The 19,588-nt window shown below is 47.2% G+C and overlaps 3 protein-coding genes across 5 annotated transcripts in view; all 3 read right to left on the reverse strand.

Moving 5' to 3' along the window:
* Positions 1–796: 796 nt before the first annotated feature.
* LOC138925744 (beta-1,3-glucosyltransferase) lies at positions 797–4,486 on the reverse strand (the record flags this gene model as incomplete). Its single annotated transcript, XM_070276967.1, has 6 exons — positions 3,723–4,486; positions 3,528–3,664; positions 3,036–3,336; positions 2,323–2,455; positions 1,622–1,775; positions 797–1,259 (listed from the first exon to the last, which is right to left on the reverse strand). Coding segments are annotated over exons 1-6 (1,605 nt in total), but the record flags the coding sequence as incomplete, so codon positions are not given.
* A 141-nt stretch (positions 4,487–4,627) lies between these two features.
* mtm (phosphatidylinositol-3-phosphate phosphatase) lies at positions 4,628–6,731 on the reverse strand. Its single transcript, XM_017243776.3, has 2 exons — positions 5,073–6,731; positions 4,628–5,017 (listed from the first exon to the last, which is right to left on the reverse strand). The coding sequence occupies exons 1-2, from the start codon at positions 6,604–6,606 to the stop codon at positions 4,692–4,694; spliced, it is 1,860 nt and encodes a 619-aa protein (XP_017099265.1). The 5' UTR covers positions 6,607–6,731; the 3' UTR covers positions 4,628–4,691.
* Positions 6,732–7,480: 749 nt separating this feature from the next.
* The window catches only part of wb (wing blister), a 67,557-nt gene continuing 55,449 nt past the window's right edge, over positions 7,481–19,588 (reverse strand). The window contains exons 5-16 of one of the 3 annotated variants that reach the window (XM_017243495.3): positions 14,763–16,122; positions 14,442–14,697; positions 13,983–14,379; positions 12,241–13,928; positions 11,424–12,176; positions 11,079–11,361; positions 10,871–11,021; positions 10,154–10,811; positions 8,610–9,228; positions 8,420–8,553; positions 8,137–8,365; positions 7,481–8,072 (exon numbers count right to left, since the gene is read on the reverse strand). In XM_017243495.3, coding sequence (XP_017098984.2) covers positions 7,918–8,072; positions 8,137–8,365; positions 8,420–8,553; positions 8,610–9,228; positions 10,154–10,811; positions 10,871–11,021; positions 11,079–11,361; positions 11,424–12,176; positions 12,241–13,928; positions 13,983–14,379; positions 14,442–14,697; positions 14,763–16,122 — 6,683 coding nt within the window. In that variant the 3' untranslated portion in view covers positions 7,481–7,917. Of the gene's footprint in view, positions 8,073–8,136; positions 8,366–8,419; positions 8,554–8,609; positions 9,998–10,153; positions 10,812–10,870; positions 11,022–11,078; positions 11,362–11,423; positions 12,177–12,240; positions 13,929–13,982; positions 14,380–14,441; positions 14,698–14,762; positions 16,123–19,588 lie in introns of those variants that run through there. The other 2 variants (XM_070277303.1, XM_070277302.1) reach the window with 2 other exon arrangements.

A 19,588-nucleotide genomic window follows, 5' to 3' on the forward strand; every position in this document is an offset into this window, starting at 1 on the left:
ATGGAATAACCACCCCAATGGCCAAGGTAACCATTTGAAAAAATCACTCAAGCGTAAGCTGTTGATGTCCTTTAATGCAAAGCACAGGTCGTTCAAAATTTGCATTTAATGAGGTTTTAGTTTAGGAGGAATATCCCCACCAAATGCTATGGAATTCAATTAAATGTAAATTGTATGCAAAACGCCGGGCATTCGCGGAGCATTACTTGGAACTTAAATCTTAAATAAATGATAAAAGGGATTATCGTTATAAGGTAACTTCTAATCAAGACATGTTGCAGTAATCGTCTTTGATTTTACAGGTCTGTAACCTTTTAAATTACTTATTCATTTTCAACCATGTAGCATGTAGAGCATGTATTTCGCAGCTCGTGGCCCCATCAAGGAAAATCGCAACCGCATTTGAGCATTTTCACTAATTAAACCGACACGAAAGCCGCAATAGACACACATAAGTACACGGCTTAGGGTAATGCCCATCGCAGCGCGACACCTGGCATACCTTTTTTGTCTATTTAAAATGAGATTTCGTGTGCTTGGCATTCGGTTGATGGCAGTCTGTAGATTGGTTTTCAGGCCCGGCCCCACTACTCCTAGCTTCTAACCGCCAGTCTCCCCAATTCCCTCCTTCAACGCCGGCAGGTTGCGGCGGCAACTTTTGTCCAACTGTCACCTGCAGAGTCGTTTGTTGTTTTTTTTAATTAGCACTCACCTGAGCGAACTAGAGATCCAAATGCTTGTCATGCGAATCCAGAGGATATACTCCGCCGCCTCCGGGCAGTGGGGGCCGTCGTCGCAGATGCAGTTGAGCAGCGTCGTCGTGATGAAGCCGTGGCTTGGCCTCCCCAAGCGGAGCACTTCGATTGCCAGCACTACTACTGCCACCGCGTAGCCATTGTCGGTAGGTCAGCTCCGGCTCCATGTTCCAGAATTTATGAAAGGACACTGGCGGCTGCAGCTGCAGAAGTTCTCGCGCATAGTCCTGCGGCCGAGCCTGATGCATTCCGGCCACTGGTACCGCCGCCACGCCCAGCGCCTGCAGGCAGTAGCCCAGGATCATGTCGTCCGGAGCATTGTCACTCGGACAACTACAGCGCTCCACGACGAGGCGCACCAGAGGCAGGCTGAGCAGGATGCCGGCGCCTCCCGTGTGGTAGTTGAAGCCATCCGGGGCGTGCAGGCGGTAACCGTAGCGCTGTCCCAGATACATAAGCTCCCTGTGGTCGTGGTAACTCAGCAGCTCACTTAGCCGGGGCACACTGTACCCTCGTCGATGAGATGGTGGCAGTGGGTGGAGAAAAAAATTGCGTTTACAGGATAAGAACGATTTATCAATACAAATATTTTAATTGAATGCGCCTTCATGCATTTAATCCGCAAAAATAAAAATGAAATGATGTTCCTGCCAGCAGGAGTGGCTTTGATTGGGTTTTCAGGGTCTATTACGGCAAGGATTTTAAGGATATAAAAGGGGTATTCAAATATAAACAAAATTAATAATAATTATTTCCAATTGAAAGGTTTAAGAAAGAAACTTAATTCTAAAACCTGGATGTTTCAAAATCATTTCAAGCTTGCGAAAATCTTTAAGGACATCCTTTAAACCACCGGAATTCCTCACCTCAGCAGCGTATCATCGTCTACGAGCATGAGCCAGCGTATGTCCATTTGCTCGCCAATATCCTTGAGGGATAATTGTAAAATTGCCATTGTTTTGGCACAATGTCCAGTCTGCACGTTCGGTATGCCAGTGCTGATTGTCGGTATGCTGACGTCTGTTGTGGTTTTTTGGTGGTGGGGAGGATGGGGAATCGCAAAGTCAAATCAATGAATATTCAATAAGTAGGACTTCTGGGCGAAGAGTGCACCAGGGGCAGATGGTACAGGGGCGGAGGTGAATTGTATGGCACACACAAACAAGCACATCCACATCCTGGGTTATGCATGTGAGGAAGTGTGTTTTGTTTCCCTGTGACTCTGCCTCATCATGTTTTTGTTAATGTGATGCTCACATACATATATTGGAGTGGTTCTTGTTTGAATCATCATTAAATCTAATCCTTAAGTTATATTTTATTAAATGATTTGAAGTTTATCAAAGCCTGTAATACTTTCATGTCAATGAATCCTGCAATACAGGTCGTATGAGTAATATTTTTTTTTAAATCTATATATGTATCTTTAAAGTTTTAAATAAAACCTCTTTAAAGCCACCCTAACAAATGGATAATTGTGCCAGTGTGTGATGCCTCCTTCTCATCCACTATCGTGCCTCATCTGCCCCAATGGAATCACCCACATTTGCATTAATTGCCCGCTCACCTGCCACGTCGCTGTAGTATCTCCGGTATCGGGCGTCGCCTGCCCAGGTGCGTTCGACTATCGGAATGCGTTCCTTATGGAATTTCGCACAGGTTTTGATTGCGAAATATATGTGCGATCCGGTTGTGTGGAACTGTGAATGTGGGCCAGTGTGGGTGGGGAACAGGACGAGAGAGGTGGAAGGTCGATAAGCATCAAGTCGAAGCCGATACTGAATTTATGGTTATGTAGGTTTCAAATACTAATTGCTAGGAGGGGAGCATGCTACCAGAAAACCGCATAGGATTCTTGTTTTCCAAGAATATGTACCTTTAATTTGGAGCTCTTAACTGGGGTCTCGTTTCTATACCCTTGCGGAGTGTAGATATTTTGAAATCTTATAAAGAAGGCAAGGGAATTAAAGGAACAAAGCCACAGTTAAAGGCTTTAAGTAACTCCTGATTTTATAGATTATTTAAATCCTTTTTTTGAATAAATGGCTCACTTTTACTTCTATTATTTAAAACATTTCTTTTAAAAATAAGTTAAAAAGACTATAATATATAACATAAATGTTTTCACTTAGTTTTCATTACTTCACCAATTAGAGCATCGGAATATAAAAAAATTCAAAGTCACTTTTCAAAACACTTTTTATCTTAATCAAAAACCTGTTAAGATGATATATGGGTTGGAAAATAATGCCCCTGCAACAAGGGCATAAATAAACTCACACAGGGCTCCTTTCGATGCCCCAGAGTCGAGGGCAGCCAGCCAGATGGCTCCTCTGATGTTGCATGCATTGCACATGGAGGAGTCGCTCCGGTCACAATCTCCGGGGATTTCCTCGCCCCAGCGATGGGACAAATGTAGGCGGCATTTTTCAGAATGATTTTCCCAGACATGGCTCTGCTGTGTGCCGGGTCCTGCGATAAGTTGTCGAATAAAAAGCGCGCCAGCTCATGAGAGGCATCGATGGAGAACTCGCTGGGTCGGCTGCTGTTATGGGCATTAGGGGCAACAAGCTCCACAAGCCTTGAAAGAAATGATTTATTTAGTTATGGCAGGTTGACTATTTACTGTCTCAAAAGTATATAAATTTATCCTTTTAAATGGCATTATAATTTAAAAAAAAAAAGTTACAAGGATTTGAGTATAAAACGCTATTTTTATTGTTTGAACTTTATGGAAATTATATCTTAAAAAAATTAATATTAAAATATTACCTTCTTAGCAAGACACCTGTGAAGATAATTCCGGCTCTCAGCATTGGATAAGGAAACCACTGTGGATTCTTATAATGTGCAAAGTGATGTACAATGGTGGCCTCCGTATCATACAGGGCATGTCCGTAATAAGCATGCTGAGGAAAGAACCTTTACACCATCTCCGGCACGGTCAACTCCCAATGGATAACTCACCTCCACTGGGTTTTGGTGACGAAGCTGCTCGAGCAGGCCGCGCAGGGAAGCCACTTGTGTGTTGTATTGACACCATATAATCCATTCCGTGTGCGCCTTTAGAAGACGTGTCTCGCCTCCCAAATGAGGCAGTGCGTCCAGCAGTGTCCAGTAATTGAAAAGCTCGTGCAACACATGCACATTAAGGACATAATCCCCTGGGACTGTCCCAGCCTCTTCCATGTGCAGATACTGGACTTGTATGTTTTCTAATAAAGTGAAACACTGGGCCTGAGCATGACGCGGAAGCGGTGGGCAGGCGATAACTAGGAGCACTTCCCGTGGGGGATCCCCCTCCGGAGACCCAAGACCACAGCTTACAAAGCAAAAAAACCACAGTAAAATGTGGAACACATTAGTTTTCGCTTCGCTAAACATTACTAATTTTATTTACAAGTTTTTAAATTTATATTTTTTAGAATGAAAAAATCATTTGGAGAGAAAAAGTACGCGTCCTGCCAATGGAACGTGTGAAAAGGTACTGAGGCAGCTGTGATTTAATTTTGGCGCAAAGCCGAAATTAAGTGTGGCTGTTGGACGTGGGTGCGGGGCTTTGGGGTGCGAAGTCCTACGCGCAGGCGTCTCCTCGGAGCAGAGTTTATGAATGAAACGTCCAGGTGCACGCCACAGGTTGGCTATGCCAACGAGCTTTATTATCAATGCTTCTCATGGGTATGATTTTATGGATTATTATATTATTGTGGAAATTTATTCCAATTTTGATTAATGTTACAAGGCAGTTGTAATGTTAAAGTAATTTAAATTAAAGCTAGATTTTGGTAGATAAATTGCATACAAGCACATTTATGGATTAAACACATGCAGTATCCCTCCCGGCCAAACGAACTGTTGTCATACGCGGAATATTTGATACTAGGTTACATAAAATATATTTATCCGTACGTTAAGAAAGGAATTTTAAGAATACTATTAGTGCATGGGCGAGGCCAGTCGAGTTGTCGTCTGCATGCTGTTGCTGCGATTGGTTATCTTCAGCCGCAGCTCGTTAACCTGCTTGAAGAGCTGATCCTGCCTGGAAAGGAGTTCTCGTGTGCGCAGAAAACCATGCTGGGGAGCACTCAGGCCGGGGTTCCACCGGCAATACAGGCCCTTCCACAAGCGCAGCGTTCGCACACTGGCATTGGGGCGCAGAACAAGCTCCGGTCCATGGGTAAACGATGGAAACAGGGGGTTTAAATACTGATCCAATGAGGAGTTAATGTGCGTCCACAGAGATACGGTTTTGTGCTTTAGGTCTGCAGGAAATTCAGATTAGTTTTTTAAGGGAAAAGCAATTGAAGAACTACTCACCTTCGGCTACCCGTTCCGCTTCAGTGTTACAAAGGAACGTGCCGAACCGGCATGAGTACAGATGATCCACGATTGTTATGAGGAAGTGTTCGTTGAATTCGAAGGCGTTGCTGTACTGCTGACTGACCTGCCACACGCAGTCTATGAACTGAAGGAATACTGGCGAGCGGTCTGCATCTGAATGTTTGTTGTCCCCATGGCCTACCCGCTGCTGGAACTTGTGGCCAAAGGAGAGCCACTCTTTCTCGATAAGAACCTCAAAGCCACGTACAGTACGGTAGTAGGGATCGAGCAGCAACATGGATAGGGCAGTAAGCTGGGCTGTGCGATCCCAGCCATCCGAGCAGTGCACCACGACCGAGGTGCTTAGGGTCTCAACCTTGTCAACAATTCGAACGGCGCCAGCAAGGATGCAACGGATGTGTTTCAGCCAAAGAGTGTTGTCGATGGCGGTCTGCCACTTTGAGTCATCCGTGGTGGGAAAACAGGCCTCCTTCACCTTGCGAAGACTCTCGCGCATTACGTGAATATTGTGTATGTCAAGAAAGTTGATTTCCACAATCTTGTAAGCATCCTCCGATTCGTAGCCGCCACCCTTGGCTTTGTTGGCGATGGCATTGGCGCTGGGACGTGCGTCCATGATGGTCAGTTTATCCGATTGGGCGTTGGCCTCCATAATATAGCTGAGATAGGTTTCGTCGTCCGCATTTCGCTTGCCACTAACCCCAACCAGAGGCTGAGAGCACCGTGTTATGGTGGCCTGCGTCCGTGGATTCATCCATGACAGCACTGGTAAACGACATCTCGATCGGAACTGAGCCACTCGACGAAGGAAATCATCTGAGGCAGCTTTGGGCACAGCCCACACTGCCGGATAGCTGTCACAAACTGCGTACGATTCGTTTATCTTGGTTGCCCGCCACATATCATTCGGCACACCCAGGCGCCGCAGCTCAGCCAACGGCTCGTACACTGCCCAGCCGTCCCAGCCACCGTTTCCATTAACAGCATTGGCCGCTGCGTGCGCAAATGCGAAGAGGCGGCCGCTGTAGGACAGTGGAAAAGCATTAGCCTGCAGCTTCTCAAACACAGTCCTCCGCGAGTGGTTCTGCTGCTTGTGGGCGAAGCGCAGGTTTCGCATATCCTTGCAGAAAATTTCAATGCCATAGGAGTTCTCGCCCCTTGACGTGGCGCCTCCGATTTTCTCCACCCTTGCTATCACACCCAGAGGAACATCTACGATTACGGGGGGCTCCTGGTCGCGCAGCGGAAGCGACCGGAAGTACAGGCGGTAGTTGGTTATGGTCAGGGCCCCAAAGACCGGCCCGCGGTAGGGACAGACATGAGTGACATCGTTTTTCTGGTCTTGGTCCTCTTCGCCGTCCAAGTAATTAAAGGGCGTGTCGCGCAATATTCCATTCTCTCCGCCTCCGTGCTTGGAGCCCAGGGAGCTGGACTTCGAGCTGCTGTCCAGCGAGTTGCTGCTGGCCGTCTTTGAGGCCAACTTGTCGACTGCGCTCGCGCTGGGATCCATGTAGAGGGATAGAATTTTACGCGAGTTTCGAGTTTGGGGTCAGAAATATCTTCTGATTGTAAATTAAATGCGATTTACCAAAACAATGATACTACCGACCAGTGCTGCCAGATCTATGGTTTTACATCGGCTACACCAGGCAGCTCTAAAATTGGTATTTTTAGTATTTTTGAAATCGATGAAATCGACCGATAAGTTTAAAACAATCGTTTTTTGAGCGCCAGTTTTAATATTTCATAAAAACTTCACACGCAACATGAATAAAACAACAACCACTTAAGACCAGAAGCTGGTTGGCCTTTGACCTTAATAGCTTAAGGTTTAAAATTGCGCTGTTTTAAAGTAAGGTTAATTTTTTTTTTATTAGCCCATGTAAATGGGTACATAAAATGTAAATCTATAAAAATTAATTTTAATTAAACAACAGATTAAACAACAAAAGGAATTCCCAGACCACGTTAAGAAGAATACAAAGTCTAAATTTTTCTCTTGCTTGAAATTTTAGATTAATTCAAAATAAGAGCGTCAAACGTAGGAGTCTATAAGTAGGAGTCTATGTTTCAGAGCCCGTTGAGAAAGATATGTATTATAGTTAAGTACATTTTGTGCAATAAAATATATAAAAACAAGTTCATTTCGGGAGGTAGTTTTTTACGTACTAGTAGTACATCATTTTCTTTTTGGGGTGTGAACTCATCATTGTCCATACTGGGATCCGAAGGCGGCTTAACTTAACTCGAAACTTTTAATATTTTTATTTTTCAAGAAAGAAATAAGAAGTAGAAACTTCTTACTTGGAAAATAAAAAAAATATTGTTTTTTAATTGATATTTATTTGTATTTATCGTAATTTAAATTATATATTATAATCTTTAAGATAATTAAGTTCTAGATGATCGATTATATTTACAAATGAATCAAATGTTAACTATGTAGTTTAAGTAAATTTTCATTTCCACTGTACCAGAGGAGATTCGTAATTATTGTACAATGTTTTGAATAAGTCGTAAGCCAAATTAAATACAACTCAAGCCTCTGTTTAAAACATAAAATAAGTTAAGAATTTCTAATGAAAAGCGGCATAAATTAGGCAAATAAATAAATCAGATTGCGAAGTTCGAAATGCAGTCACTGGCAATAAAATTTGTAATTAAAATTTACAAATAACCAAAACTAACTCTAGAGTAAACCTAACTTATATGGCAGTGAAGGGCTAAAAATAACTGGCTCTAAACTCGTTATTGATCACAATACATTTGGAAAAGTTTTGGTGTGGCTTCAACAGGAACCAGAAACGCCCCAGGATGCGATTTAGGTCTCATCGCTGGACACGAGGCATTCGCTAAGTAGGACATTTCGCAGATCCTCCATATCGATCCAATCCCGTCTCTCGTTCCGTACGGACACATGGCGGATGCAGCCCTTGAAGTTTTCCCGGGCCATTAAGGATCCACTTGGAGCAACGTCTGTAAATATAGATTTATTTGAAGGATTATATGTCAGATCTGAGACTCTGTTCTTGACAGCTACCTGGCAGCCCGCCAATATAGAGTGGCGATCGGGTTTGCACTTTGCCGGAAGTCCTTTGGTTATCCACACTTATTACGGCTGGGAGCTGGTCGATCCGCAGGACGATTTGTTCGCCATCGTACAGAGCCGACACATTGTGCCACTTGTTGTCACAAAGGGCATACTTTGTGGGCAACGTCGACTCCACTCGCAAAGGTACTCCATCGCCCAGGTCACAGGAGAATATAATCTTTAAAAAATATTTGGCATATAGCATGGGAATAAATACTTTATTTAAACTTACATTGCCATTATAAAGCTCCAAGGACAAGGCGGGGAAACCATTAGGCTCGGAGACGCTCAGCAAAATTCCCGATAGTTCCGAGGTTCGAAATTCCGTTTCCAGGTCGAGGTACTTTCCCACATTAAAGTTTTTTTCTTTAAAAATAATAGAATATATAAAGATCCTTTTCTAGTTTTCTTTATCAACTCACTGTATATGGCGTAAGCATCGCCGGGAAAATAGCTGCCCCGCTCCACGGATGGAAAACATTGACCCACGTTGGAGTGTTTGCCGGGCCGGGCCAGGTCCTGGGTGTGGTTGTTGATGCTGACACGGCGGAGGCAGCCCTTGAAGGACTCCAGCCGGGCGTACAGTTCTGCCGAGACCTTGACGGGAGACTGGGGCAGCCCACCGACCAAAAGCAGTTGGGAGGCTCCGATTTTCTTGGGCAGTTTCATTTGGGCGGAGGTCTTCTGATCGGTGCGACCGATCTCCACCGACATGGTCACCTTCCGGTCAACACAGCCTATGGTGACCCGGTGCCACTCGCCGTCGTTCAGCTTGGCGGTCAGCTGGAGCTCGTCCCGCCGACGACCGCGCACCACCAGGACCAGTTGGCCATCCTTGAGGAGGAGGGCCACATAGTGCTTAGGCTTCTCCTTGCTGCCAGGGGAGAGGAAGATCATTCCGTTGGGATAGAATGACCGGAAGTCGAAGCTGAGACGGAAGTTGCGCTGCCAGAAGTGGCGATCCGGCAGTTTCAGTTGGGAGTAGCTGTAGATGTCGTCGCCGAACTTAAAGGCATTTGGCTCGTAGGAGTAGCTGCCGATCTGAAAGGAAGAGAGAGACGTAAGTCCGGGCCTAGGTTGATCCCGAATGGAACTTAACTCACCCCGACGACTTTGTGTTAGTTTCTGAGCTTTGCGCTGCGATCTCTCAGCGAGTTAAAGAATAAAAACTTGGCATGATTTTGTTTGTTTTTCGGTTTGTTATAAAAATGTTTTATTTAAGAAAATGTGATAACAATTAAATGTTCATGTTGCAGTAAGCAAATGTTAATTGTATGATACATTCGTGAAGGCAAAAACGTACACAAAGCGTTGATGAGTGATGTGTATGACTTGAATCAGATGGCACTTACGAACTAGATTGCGCTTTGGAGCAGATCTTATAAAATAGCAAGTAAATTGGTATGAAATATTTACAAAATAGTGTCGTATAGATGATTATTAATTAATTCGAATATGGCGCGATTTGAATAGATGTTGTTAAATGAGGGCCAGGAGCTTAAACCAATCTTAAAACTAATTCTGGGAGCTATGCGATCGCAAAAGGGTCTCACTTTTAGGAAGTGAACTCTTCTGAGGTCCTGCTCTAGCGGGCCATTAACTTAAACCTTTTAAATGCTAGAACTGAGGTTATATCTTTGATGATGGTTGGTTATATTAATCCACATGTAGACCACATAGAGTAGCTTGTTTGGTTAGCGTTTGTTTTGATTTTTAGGCGAAATTAGTATACAAATGAGCTTTCTTGAAGCGCAGCGCTTGAAGCTTTTAGCGTAGCCGCTTTTGACATAATTGCTTAGCAACTAAAATCCTATAAAAACAAAGAGAAACGATTCAGTTTAAATAGAGTTAGGCAGCCACGAATTCACATGCATTAGATGGAGAGAGCCCAGCCCCAGTCCCCCCAGCCATGACCCCTTTAAGTGTAAAACCGATCCAGACAAATAGTTGCGTTTTGGCCACTTACCCGCTTGCAGCCTTCGGGGGAGGCTGTGAAACTCTTTCCGATCATGGGCTCCGTCTTCAGCAGGACATCGTAGAGCCCGCTCTTGAGGCTGCCCATAAGGGGACCGTTGCGCCCGATCTGAACGTTGGCGAATGTCAGCGCTTCGTTGAAGTTAACAGTTCGATTGTTGAACACCACGTCCCGGATGGCCCCCTCTAGATTTACAAAGGTCGGGGCCAGTGGGGTGTAGCTCTCGTGGGGCGGTGCTCCTCCAATGTAGAGTCCTCCGGAGTCATGGGGCAAGCTGATCACAGTGGGGCTGCCGGTCAGACTGCGCACTTCCTGCAACTCGTCGTCCACCATCAGCTCCAACTTGCGGCCCGTCTTGACCAGGTTGATCACGTGGAACTCTCCGTCGTTGAGCTGGCTGAAGTTTGAGTACATCTTGACAAAGCTGCGACCGGAGTTGACCCACACGTTGAGTTGACCATCAACCAGGCTCATTGAATAGTTGCCCTTTATGTCCTTGGAGTCGTAGTCCTCCTGAACCTCGGGGGGATAGGCCGCCAGGAGCAGCAGGCAGTCCGGCTGAAGAGTTCTAAACACCAAGGCCGTGTTCGAGCGCTTTCGAAGCGACTGAGATGGTAGCTCCAAATAACCATTGCCCGAGAAGCCAGCCCTGAAGTGGAATGAATATGTTTCAGTAAAATCTTCTTAAATTCCTAAATTTTTACTCACTTGGTAAACATATCCTTGCAAGAGGGCTCCACGCCATAGAAACTGGTACTTTCAAGCGGGTCATATGTCTCGCCGTTCACCTGGACATCCTTCATGCAGCCCAGGAAGGGATTATCTGCCCCTGGGGCTTTGGTGGTGCCCGAAGTGAAACCTTCAGGGAAATAGCGTATTAAATATATTGTGTTGCTATAAGCATCGAAATACTCACCTGGAGGCACGCCACCCAAATAGTAAACTGCCTTGGAAAGATCCGGTAGCATGTGAATGTTTATGGGCAAAGTAGGTGCTCCAGAAATGGGACGATCGTTGTTTACACGCAGCATTCCATTCTCAGTGCTTCGCTTGGCGGAGAATTCGCGGGCAGCCTCGATTTTGATCCACTGACCCACATTGTATTTCTTGGTGGTGTTGATCTCTAGCTTGGACTCGTCGCCATAGTCGATACGGAACATGATCCGACCCCGGCTCAACGTAACCGAAACCGAGCGGTTCTGTACGAGAAGGTTTAAGATTATGTCTCATCTCATAGGATTTTGACCATCATAATACTTACGTTTTTGTCATCAACCGCCAAAAATAGCAAGGCATTCTCGTCCAGGGTTCGGAAGGTCATCTGCACGGAGAACAGGTTCCTTCGGATGGGTCTGGGACGGGTCTTCATGAGCTGGGCATAGCCTAGGCCATTAAAATGCCTGGCGGTGGATGAGGCCGATGACTCCCTAGCTCCAATCATATAGCCTCCGCAGTTGCCCTCGCTCGTCGCAAAGTTCCACAGTCCCAGTGGCTTGTTGTCCACCTCCACCTTGTGCACAACCACATTCAATCCTGGAGTTAGTTGCAAATCTTTGGAGGCGAAGTCGCCAAGAGAAATACGATCATGACGGGATTGGTAGAAGCGCGTGTGTTCTGTGTCCGTGGAACCAGTGATTGTGACTGGACTGGCGGGAGTCAGCTCCCCATAGTTGTTCATCCTTCTCACCATCAGGCTGCCCAGGTTAAGGGTTCTATTGGCCTCCACATGGTACCAGGCGTCGTCATACTTGGGGTCGCGGGTTTGCACCACCATTGGATGCGTGATGGTGGCAGTAGTGCCACCTAGATTCCAAACCAGTCGGACTCGTCTCTTGTAAAGTTCCAGGGTGATGTGACGTCCCTCACTGCCCTGGACCTGGATAAGGGGTGAGCTGCCTTGATGGTTCGCCAAAGCGAAGCTGACCCGCAGATTGTTGGAGGTGCTCAGGCCATAGGAGGCTGGGAGGTAACTACGACTGCACTTGGGGCCCTTGGACTCCAGCGAGACATCGATCTGTAAAGGACAAGAATTATTGGATAAGATATTGGATATAACAAGAATTAAGTGCAATACTCACTCCTTCAGCTGCATGTCTGGCCTTGGCTACCAGATCCCTCAGCTGCTGAAGCTGCTGAGCCATGCTGTTGTTCCAGACCTCGAACACCTCCTGCTCCTTGGCTGCCTGGTGTTCCAGGTAGCTTAGAGAAACGTTGGCCAGTCGAAGATTGGTCTTGGTCAGGGATATATTCTCCTGGGCCATGCCCAGCTTAATTTCCCAATCGGGCTCCAGAGTGGAGAATGACTTGCGCATATTTTGTATGGACTCCTGAATACTCCTGGCCATTTGGAGATCAGCCCGCATTTGCTTGCCCGTCCGCTCCGCCGAATCCAGGCTCTCCTTAGCCTGCCGACGGGCAGAGCTCTCGGCAAGTCCCTGCAACTGTCCGGAGATGACGTTGGTTCGTCGTCCTGCGTCGAATATGGTGGCTTTGATTCCCTCCACCCGCTGCTCCTGACGGTGCAGCTTGTCCTTGAGGACATTTGACTTGTGCATCTGCTTCAGGGCCTCCTGCTGCAGCTGCTTAGACCTGTAGAGCGAATGCTTGGCCCGATCAATCATGGAACCGCCGTCGCTGGGGTAGAGGGTTCTCTGGGCCTCGTACACCCGTTCCTTGGCCAGGTGGGAGGCCTGGCGGGCGTCGTTTATGGCCTTGGTTATGTTGCTGTGGGCCGAGCTGGCCAGCATGGCGATGCGAGCTCCATTCCTGGTGGACTGAAACTGGCGGGCGTACTCGTTCGACCGATCCTGCAGATGCTGAGCATGCTTTTCAGCCTTGGGCAGCCAGTGCTTGCGAACCTCGCGCTGCTGCTCCAGCTTGACACCCAATGTGGCGTTTAACAGGACCGCCGATCCATCCAGTCGGTTCAGATGCTCGTTGAGCACCAGCTGCCTTTGGAGGGTCAGCCGCACCATGCCCTCGCCTCGTTCCAGGTAGTCTGGGTCGAGATGCTTGGCGATTTGCAGATTCAAGTCCCTGATGTCCTGGTGAGACTCGGTGACCCGAAGTCCAATGTTGCGCACATGCTCTTGAATGTCCTCCGTTTCGCTTTCCACTTCCAGAATGCGATCCAGTTGGAGCTGCATGTCCGTCACGCGATGGTTCGTCTGGTTTAGATCCCGCCAGAGCACCTCCAAATGGGCCCTCTGGTCGTAGGCTGCGTCGGAGGCGTTGCCCATGCCGTAGAAATGACGCCAGGCACAGTCGTTTGTGTTGCGGATGCCTTGCACCAGTTGGTCGTGCTCCTGGATGGCCTGCTGGTAGAAACGGGCCTGCTTCAGAGCCGTCGGCAGGCTCAGATGCTGAGCAGTCTTCCCATAACCGTGCAGGTCGGCAAGAGTTATCAGAATCTCCGAATGAACTTGTTTCGCATTCCGCTGCTGCGTCAAGGCATCATCCCACATCGACTTGATGGCAAACGACCGTTTTCCGATCGTACTCACAGCTTTTCGGGATTGGAACTTTAGGTTCTCAGCATGGGCATCAAGTTTGATGAGACCAGGAGTGTCATATTCATGTAGGAGTCGGCGTGCCTGGTTGAAATCTTGTTGCCGTGCGCTCCATACATCGTGTGCCCTTTCGTACTCGGACAACTTGAGATACGGAGCCGGGATGCCAGTCAGATCCATGTTGTGCATTCCCCGTCGCAGTTTGTGGCCGATCAACTCGACATAGTCCAGAAGCAAGAGGGTGCAATTGTCACAAACTGAAATAAAACAAATCATTATCTACTCTTCTCCACATCTTAGGGTCCACTTACTTCGACATCCATTATCCACAAGATGATGACGTTCTGCCTGGCACTTGTCGCACTTGAGCCCAGTGACGCCCTCACGGCAGTAGCATCGTCCGGTTTCCAGATCACAGCCCTCCGCTCGTATTCCGTCCGGATGGCAGTTGCAGGCCTGGCAAGTGCTGTTGGGATACCGCATGGGATCTCCGAAGTAGCCCCTCTGGCAGCGCTCACACAGTCGCCCAGTATACCCTGGCTTGCAGACGCAGCTCACTTCTCCGTCCCAGACATTACAGCCACGGGCAAAGTTGCGATTGGTCTCCGGACAAGGACAAGCCTGGCAGCCGTGCGGCGAATTGGGATCCCCGAAGAAGCCCTCGGCACACTGCTGGCAGTGATCCCCGCCACTATTGCTGCGACAGTTCTGTGGAAGATTTGTGGATTATACCGGTACCGGTAGTAATGATAATGAATATTTCTACATACCAGACACACTCCTGTTTCTTTATCACAATCGCTGCTACGGCCATTACAGTGGCAGGGAGCAGCTCTCCCAATCAGATCCTCGATGAACACACTCTCAACAATGGTAGTGTTGCGCCAGCGATAGAAGGATCTTCCCGGATCCTGGCAGGACAAGCCATCAAATCGTTTGGGACACCTACAGCGCTCCACGCCTTTGGCAATAAGATTGGTGGACCCTTGAACGTAAATGGCCGAATCCATGTGCACATTTTGAAGTCTATCAAATATTAATTTAGTAAATAGTATATAGTGTGTATATAGTGTTATTCTAATAATACTCACACTACTTCCTGGAAATCGGCAAATGCAAAAGCACGTATAAAGATATGGCGGATGTTCTGGAGAGCGGCCATCAGAGTGCCTCGATCCACGGCCTGGTTGTTGTGATGATACTTCCAGAAGGACTCGTGTAGCGGCACCCTGTGGGTCACATTCAACGAGTACTCGAACTCCTCGTACTCGTAAAAATCAAGAAGCAGCTTGGAGTGGGCGTGCAGTTGCACCAGAGGATACTGGGCCAGGATCTTCCTCTCCAAGGGCTTATGGGCACCCTCTGTGATGAGGGTAAAGTACAAGTAGCCACCGTAGCTGCTAATGCGATCCCCGTAGAACTGGGGTGGCAACTGGAAGTACAGTGGGTGGTAGAACTGGCCATAGGCTCCGATGGAGACATTTCCCGTCGACTTGGGCACCAGGCTCAGGTCGTTCATGCGCTGGATCTCTGCATCCTCCCGGTAGAAGCTGCTGCCCTCCATCTGAACGACCACGATGTACTCGTAGTCCCCGGTGGGCACGTGTTGGGGCCGTATCTGCTGGATGCTGAGGTTCCGGGACTCCGACATGCGAATGTGACCCCAGGAAAGGTTGCTCTGCTCACACTCCCCTGACCGACCGAAGCAGAAGCAGCGGGTGCAGCCCTCTGGATTAAAGGCGGACAAGCCAAAGGTGCTCTGCATGCAGGTGTCACACTTGAGTCCCACTACCAGGGACTTGCAGGGGCACTGGCCATTCGAGTCGCAAGCAATCGATCCATCCGGCTGGGTAAAAGAACCATCAGGATCACAGCCGCAGCGGCGGCACTCCGGATACCCGAAGTAGCCCACGGCACAGGAGTTGCAATTCCGGCCAGCATAGCCCTCTCGACACTGGCACTGCCCATCTCCAGTGCGGCAGTACTGTCCAATGGATCCTACGTGGTCGCACTCGCACTCCCGGCAGCCCAGACGCGCTTGCCAGCCCCAGGTGCCCGGGACACACTGGCTGCAGCCCAGTCCCCTTGTAAACTTGGGGCAGATGCAACGGCCATTGTGCGGGTCGCACACTTGACCCTCCGCGGTGCAAGCGGAGCAGCGCTGACAGCCTTCCGTGCTGAAGCCAAAGAAGCCTTCGGTGCACTCGTTGCAGTGCTGACCTCCAACTCCGATCTTGCAGTCGCACTGACCCGTCCACGGATTGCATTCGTTGCCTCGAGATCCATGCGGATCGCAGCGACAGTCCCGACAGCCCATACCCTCGGTGAGGTTCCAATGTCCTGGCCGACATTTGTCGCACCTCCTTCCTGTGACATTCGCCAGACAGGAGCATTGACCGGTGCGCTTATCGCAGTCAGAGGACAGGGATCCCACGTTGCTGCAGTGGCATTCTGTAAAGAGAGAAAGGTGGGTTTTTAATAAAATTCTGAACCTTAGAAAGGTATTTTTCGACAAAAATAATAGTACCAATCAATGGAAAATACCCGAAGGTACACAGGCTGGAGGAAAACAATTAATCCCGCTTATGAGAGCTTTCCCCAGCTTGGGTTACTGGGCCACGACGTCATTGTCGGTGGCAGCCAACTAACTGCACCTAAACAGCCACCAACGGCTGTTCGGAGACCCACAGAAACCACCGGCCATCCAGCCAGTTGGTGGGTTTTGTGGGTTGCGCGTAGGCAGCTCCTCGAAGCCCGCCCACATCTCCATAGAGTTTCCTATTCGGGCGACAAACGACAAATGCGACGACGGCCCAAGCGGACGATGGACGAAAAAAAAACTTTACAAATGTGGGAGACGAAGTCGTCGGAACAAGCCAGACAAGTCTGCCAAACGTACGAGTATATGGCTAAGAAGGAGGTACGTATGTATGTACATATATGCGAAAATAAATTCATTCATAAATCCGGTAAAACCAACGCAAAAAACACTTTTCAAATTGATAGCACGATCTATGTAAAAATTAAGCAAAAAATTGCAACACTTTCGAGGTGAACGACAGTTTATTGCTCTACTAGATATAAAATGTTGAGCAAATAATAACTAAAATATAAAAAAATGGTATAAGAAGAATAACATCTAGAGAGACAGTGTAGTCGCTATACCTAAGCCTGATAGGGTATCGAAAATGGATGTATGAAAATATAGAAAAGCATAGCACGCTACACGATGGGATAGGTGATAGTAGTTCCACTCCATCCAGAGACGCTCTCGGGTTAGGAGGAGAAGGAAGCTGAGCCTGCCTCGAGGCACTTGGCATATGGCTACAATTTGAAGACTATACAGTGCAGGCTGTCAAGTGCTTGCTAGAGCTCGGAAGATTTGCATTTTCATGAATGAAAAAGAGTGGCAAGAGAAAGGCCCGGGCTGCGACGAACTCCTTCAGACTGGCTTCAGACCAATAAAAAGTTCAATCAACTGACGCCATTCAGATATTTCGGCCTGAGCAAATGATGTCATTAGAGTCTACAATGAGGATCACGATTCTGCGCCATCGCCTTCGATGGTCGTGGCCCAAGTTGGAAATGCGTTGTGTCATGCCAACAGTTTGAGAGCCACTGCACACCCACTGAAGATTTATTGCGTGGGTCTCGAGTCGCTTGCCATTTGCCTCTGAGAGTTAGTTTCTAAGACTTTTGGTTTTATTGACAATTTTGTTTTCTCTGATTTTTTACTAATGATCACGTTTTGTTTTTTTTCTACCTTTGGAGCTTTTCTGGCTGACGATCGCTAGTTTGGGCCACTTTGGGCCAGTCTTGTGGCCAGAAGTCCCGTGTGTGGGCTTTTTAAGAGTACTTCCGTTCATTTAACGGTTCTTGGCTTGAATATGCGTAAAATTTGAAGGTTCCAGGTCCAGTGGGCGGCACTTCGAGTCGGTCTTTTGAATGCAAATAATAAATGACCAGTTTCCCGGGCCCTCGGAGATGGCAACTATAGACTCGATTGCCCTGGAACTACAGTCATTAGTCTCACTTCAGAGAAGGTGGCATGGCAGCCTTGGGGCATGTCATTTTCGCTGCACAACATGGCGTATACACAATGCGACTACCAAGACTGACCATGTCCGGCCATTCAACACGGCCACAAATCAAATGCATTGCAATAAATTAACAATCAAATACTAATAATTCTAAAAATACCAATGAATTGACAGTTTAATTGCATAGTCTCTTGCATTCGGCCGCTACCAAATTATAAAAGTCCAACGAATTCTCGCATTCGGAGCATGTGTTTTGTGGGCAACATAACTTTTGTTACCCTCGACACGGCAAAATATTGATTAAATGATTTATGAGTTCGATCGCAGCACTCGCGGCCAACGTTGCGTATGAGCAATGCATGTCAGCAGCGAACGGAGTCAACTCAGAAAATCTTAGAAATGCCTGACAATCAATTATCCGAAATCTTTACAGTCCAAGTGGCAGACTTTAAATGCTCTTTGAATGAGCAATTCCCCAAAAACATTGAGTATTAAAGCCCAAAGTCTCGGTTTCAATAAAAACATATCCAACTGATGCATTGGCGATTGCTTTCCGATATTTCCACAAGTAATCAAGCGGCAATTAAGCGTCTGTAGGCAACTGCGATAAAAATCTTGTGGCAACACGCTGGCTGGCTGGACGACTGCATAAATAAATAAATGAATCAATGAACGAATGAATGAGTGAGTGAGTGAGTGAATGAATGAATTGCATTCAATTGAGTGATTGACTCACTGACCGACTGACTTGCCAGCGATTTATATATAAATTGACATTTGAAATGTCCGAAATGATGGATACAAATGTGGTTGGCTGCTTGGCTAGATTCTGTTATTGCCTTGTTAGCCGCCCACTGTTGGCCCACATTGAAAGCCGTTAAGAGAGAGTGGGGAGTGGGTAGGAGGAAGGTGGACCACCCGGCTTCAGGCCTCTTAACAGCCTCACGTAGCTAACGTTCCGAATTTCGTTATTTTCCCTCTTTTTTTGCTGCCTTAGTTAATTAACCCGTTTGCATAAATTTCGGCCCAGGCCACCAACCAAATCCTGAACCAGTTTCCAGTCTGGGCCGCCTCGTCCCGACCGGCTGTCGGGATGTTATTTATGCTTTCTTTGATCGAACTCGGCCCGGCACGTCATAATACGGGCAGCATCCCGCCGGCGAGGCCGGCTCGAATGCTTGACTCAATTGTTTTCGTGCTCGTCGTAAATTAATCGAGTATTAAGTTGGCCAGGAAATTGCATCTGACTCCTTGCTGGCTACGTTCTGGCGTGGCCGCCACCTCCTCCACTGTAATGGAGGGGTGTATTTGAGAAAATAATAGAAAAATTAATTATAGCATTTTGTTTGTTATAATAAGTGGTTTCCGAGTGTTTGGCGGTTGGTGTTTCAGCGATCAGCGGCGCCCGATAAGTGGCGGCGTCTATTAAAGTGGCCACATTAGGCCCGATCGCGTATGCAATTTATAAATATTTGTTGGCCAAGCCTCTGAGCCGACCTGATGTGGAAATCGTGTTGCAGATTAGTCGCTTCAAGTTTCATCGGAAGTCTGAGTCTTCACGATTGATCTTTGGGTTTATGGATGAGTTTTTGGGAACCATTAAAATCTGCGAGGAATAGATCAAAGTGGTGGAAACTTCATTCAAAATGCAGACACGTATTAATGATTCAATTGAATTTCCATTCGGCTAGAGAAAATAAACCATTGCCAAAATTTATAACCAGGTGAGTGATCCAGGTTCTGCTCAAAGGTTTTATCATCTAAACGACTAACGTGGGCCATAATAGAAGCAATGAAAATCTTTTGAAACTACCGACAAACAATAAAACGAAACAAAATAAATAAAAATACTCAAAGCAAACACTTGGTAACTATTT

This window comes from Drosophila bipectinata, chromosome 2L (assembly GCF_030179905.1).
Source record: "Drosophila bipectinata strain 14024-0381.07 chromosome 2L, DbipHiC1v2, whole genome shotgun sequence".
NCBI classification, from domain to species: domain Eukaryota; kingdom Metazoa; phylum Arthropoda; class Insecta; order Diptera; family Drosophilidae; genus Drosophila; species Drosophila bipectinata.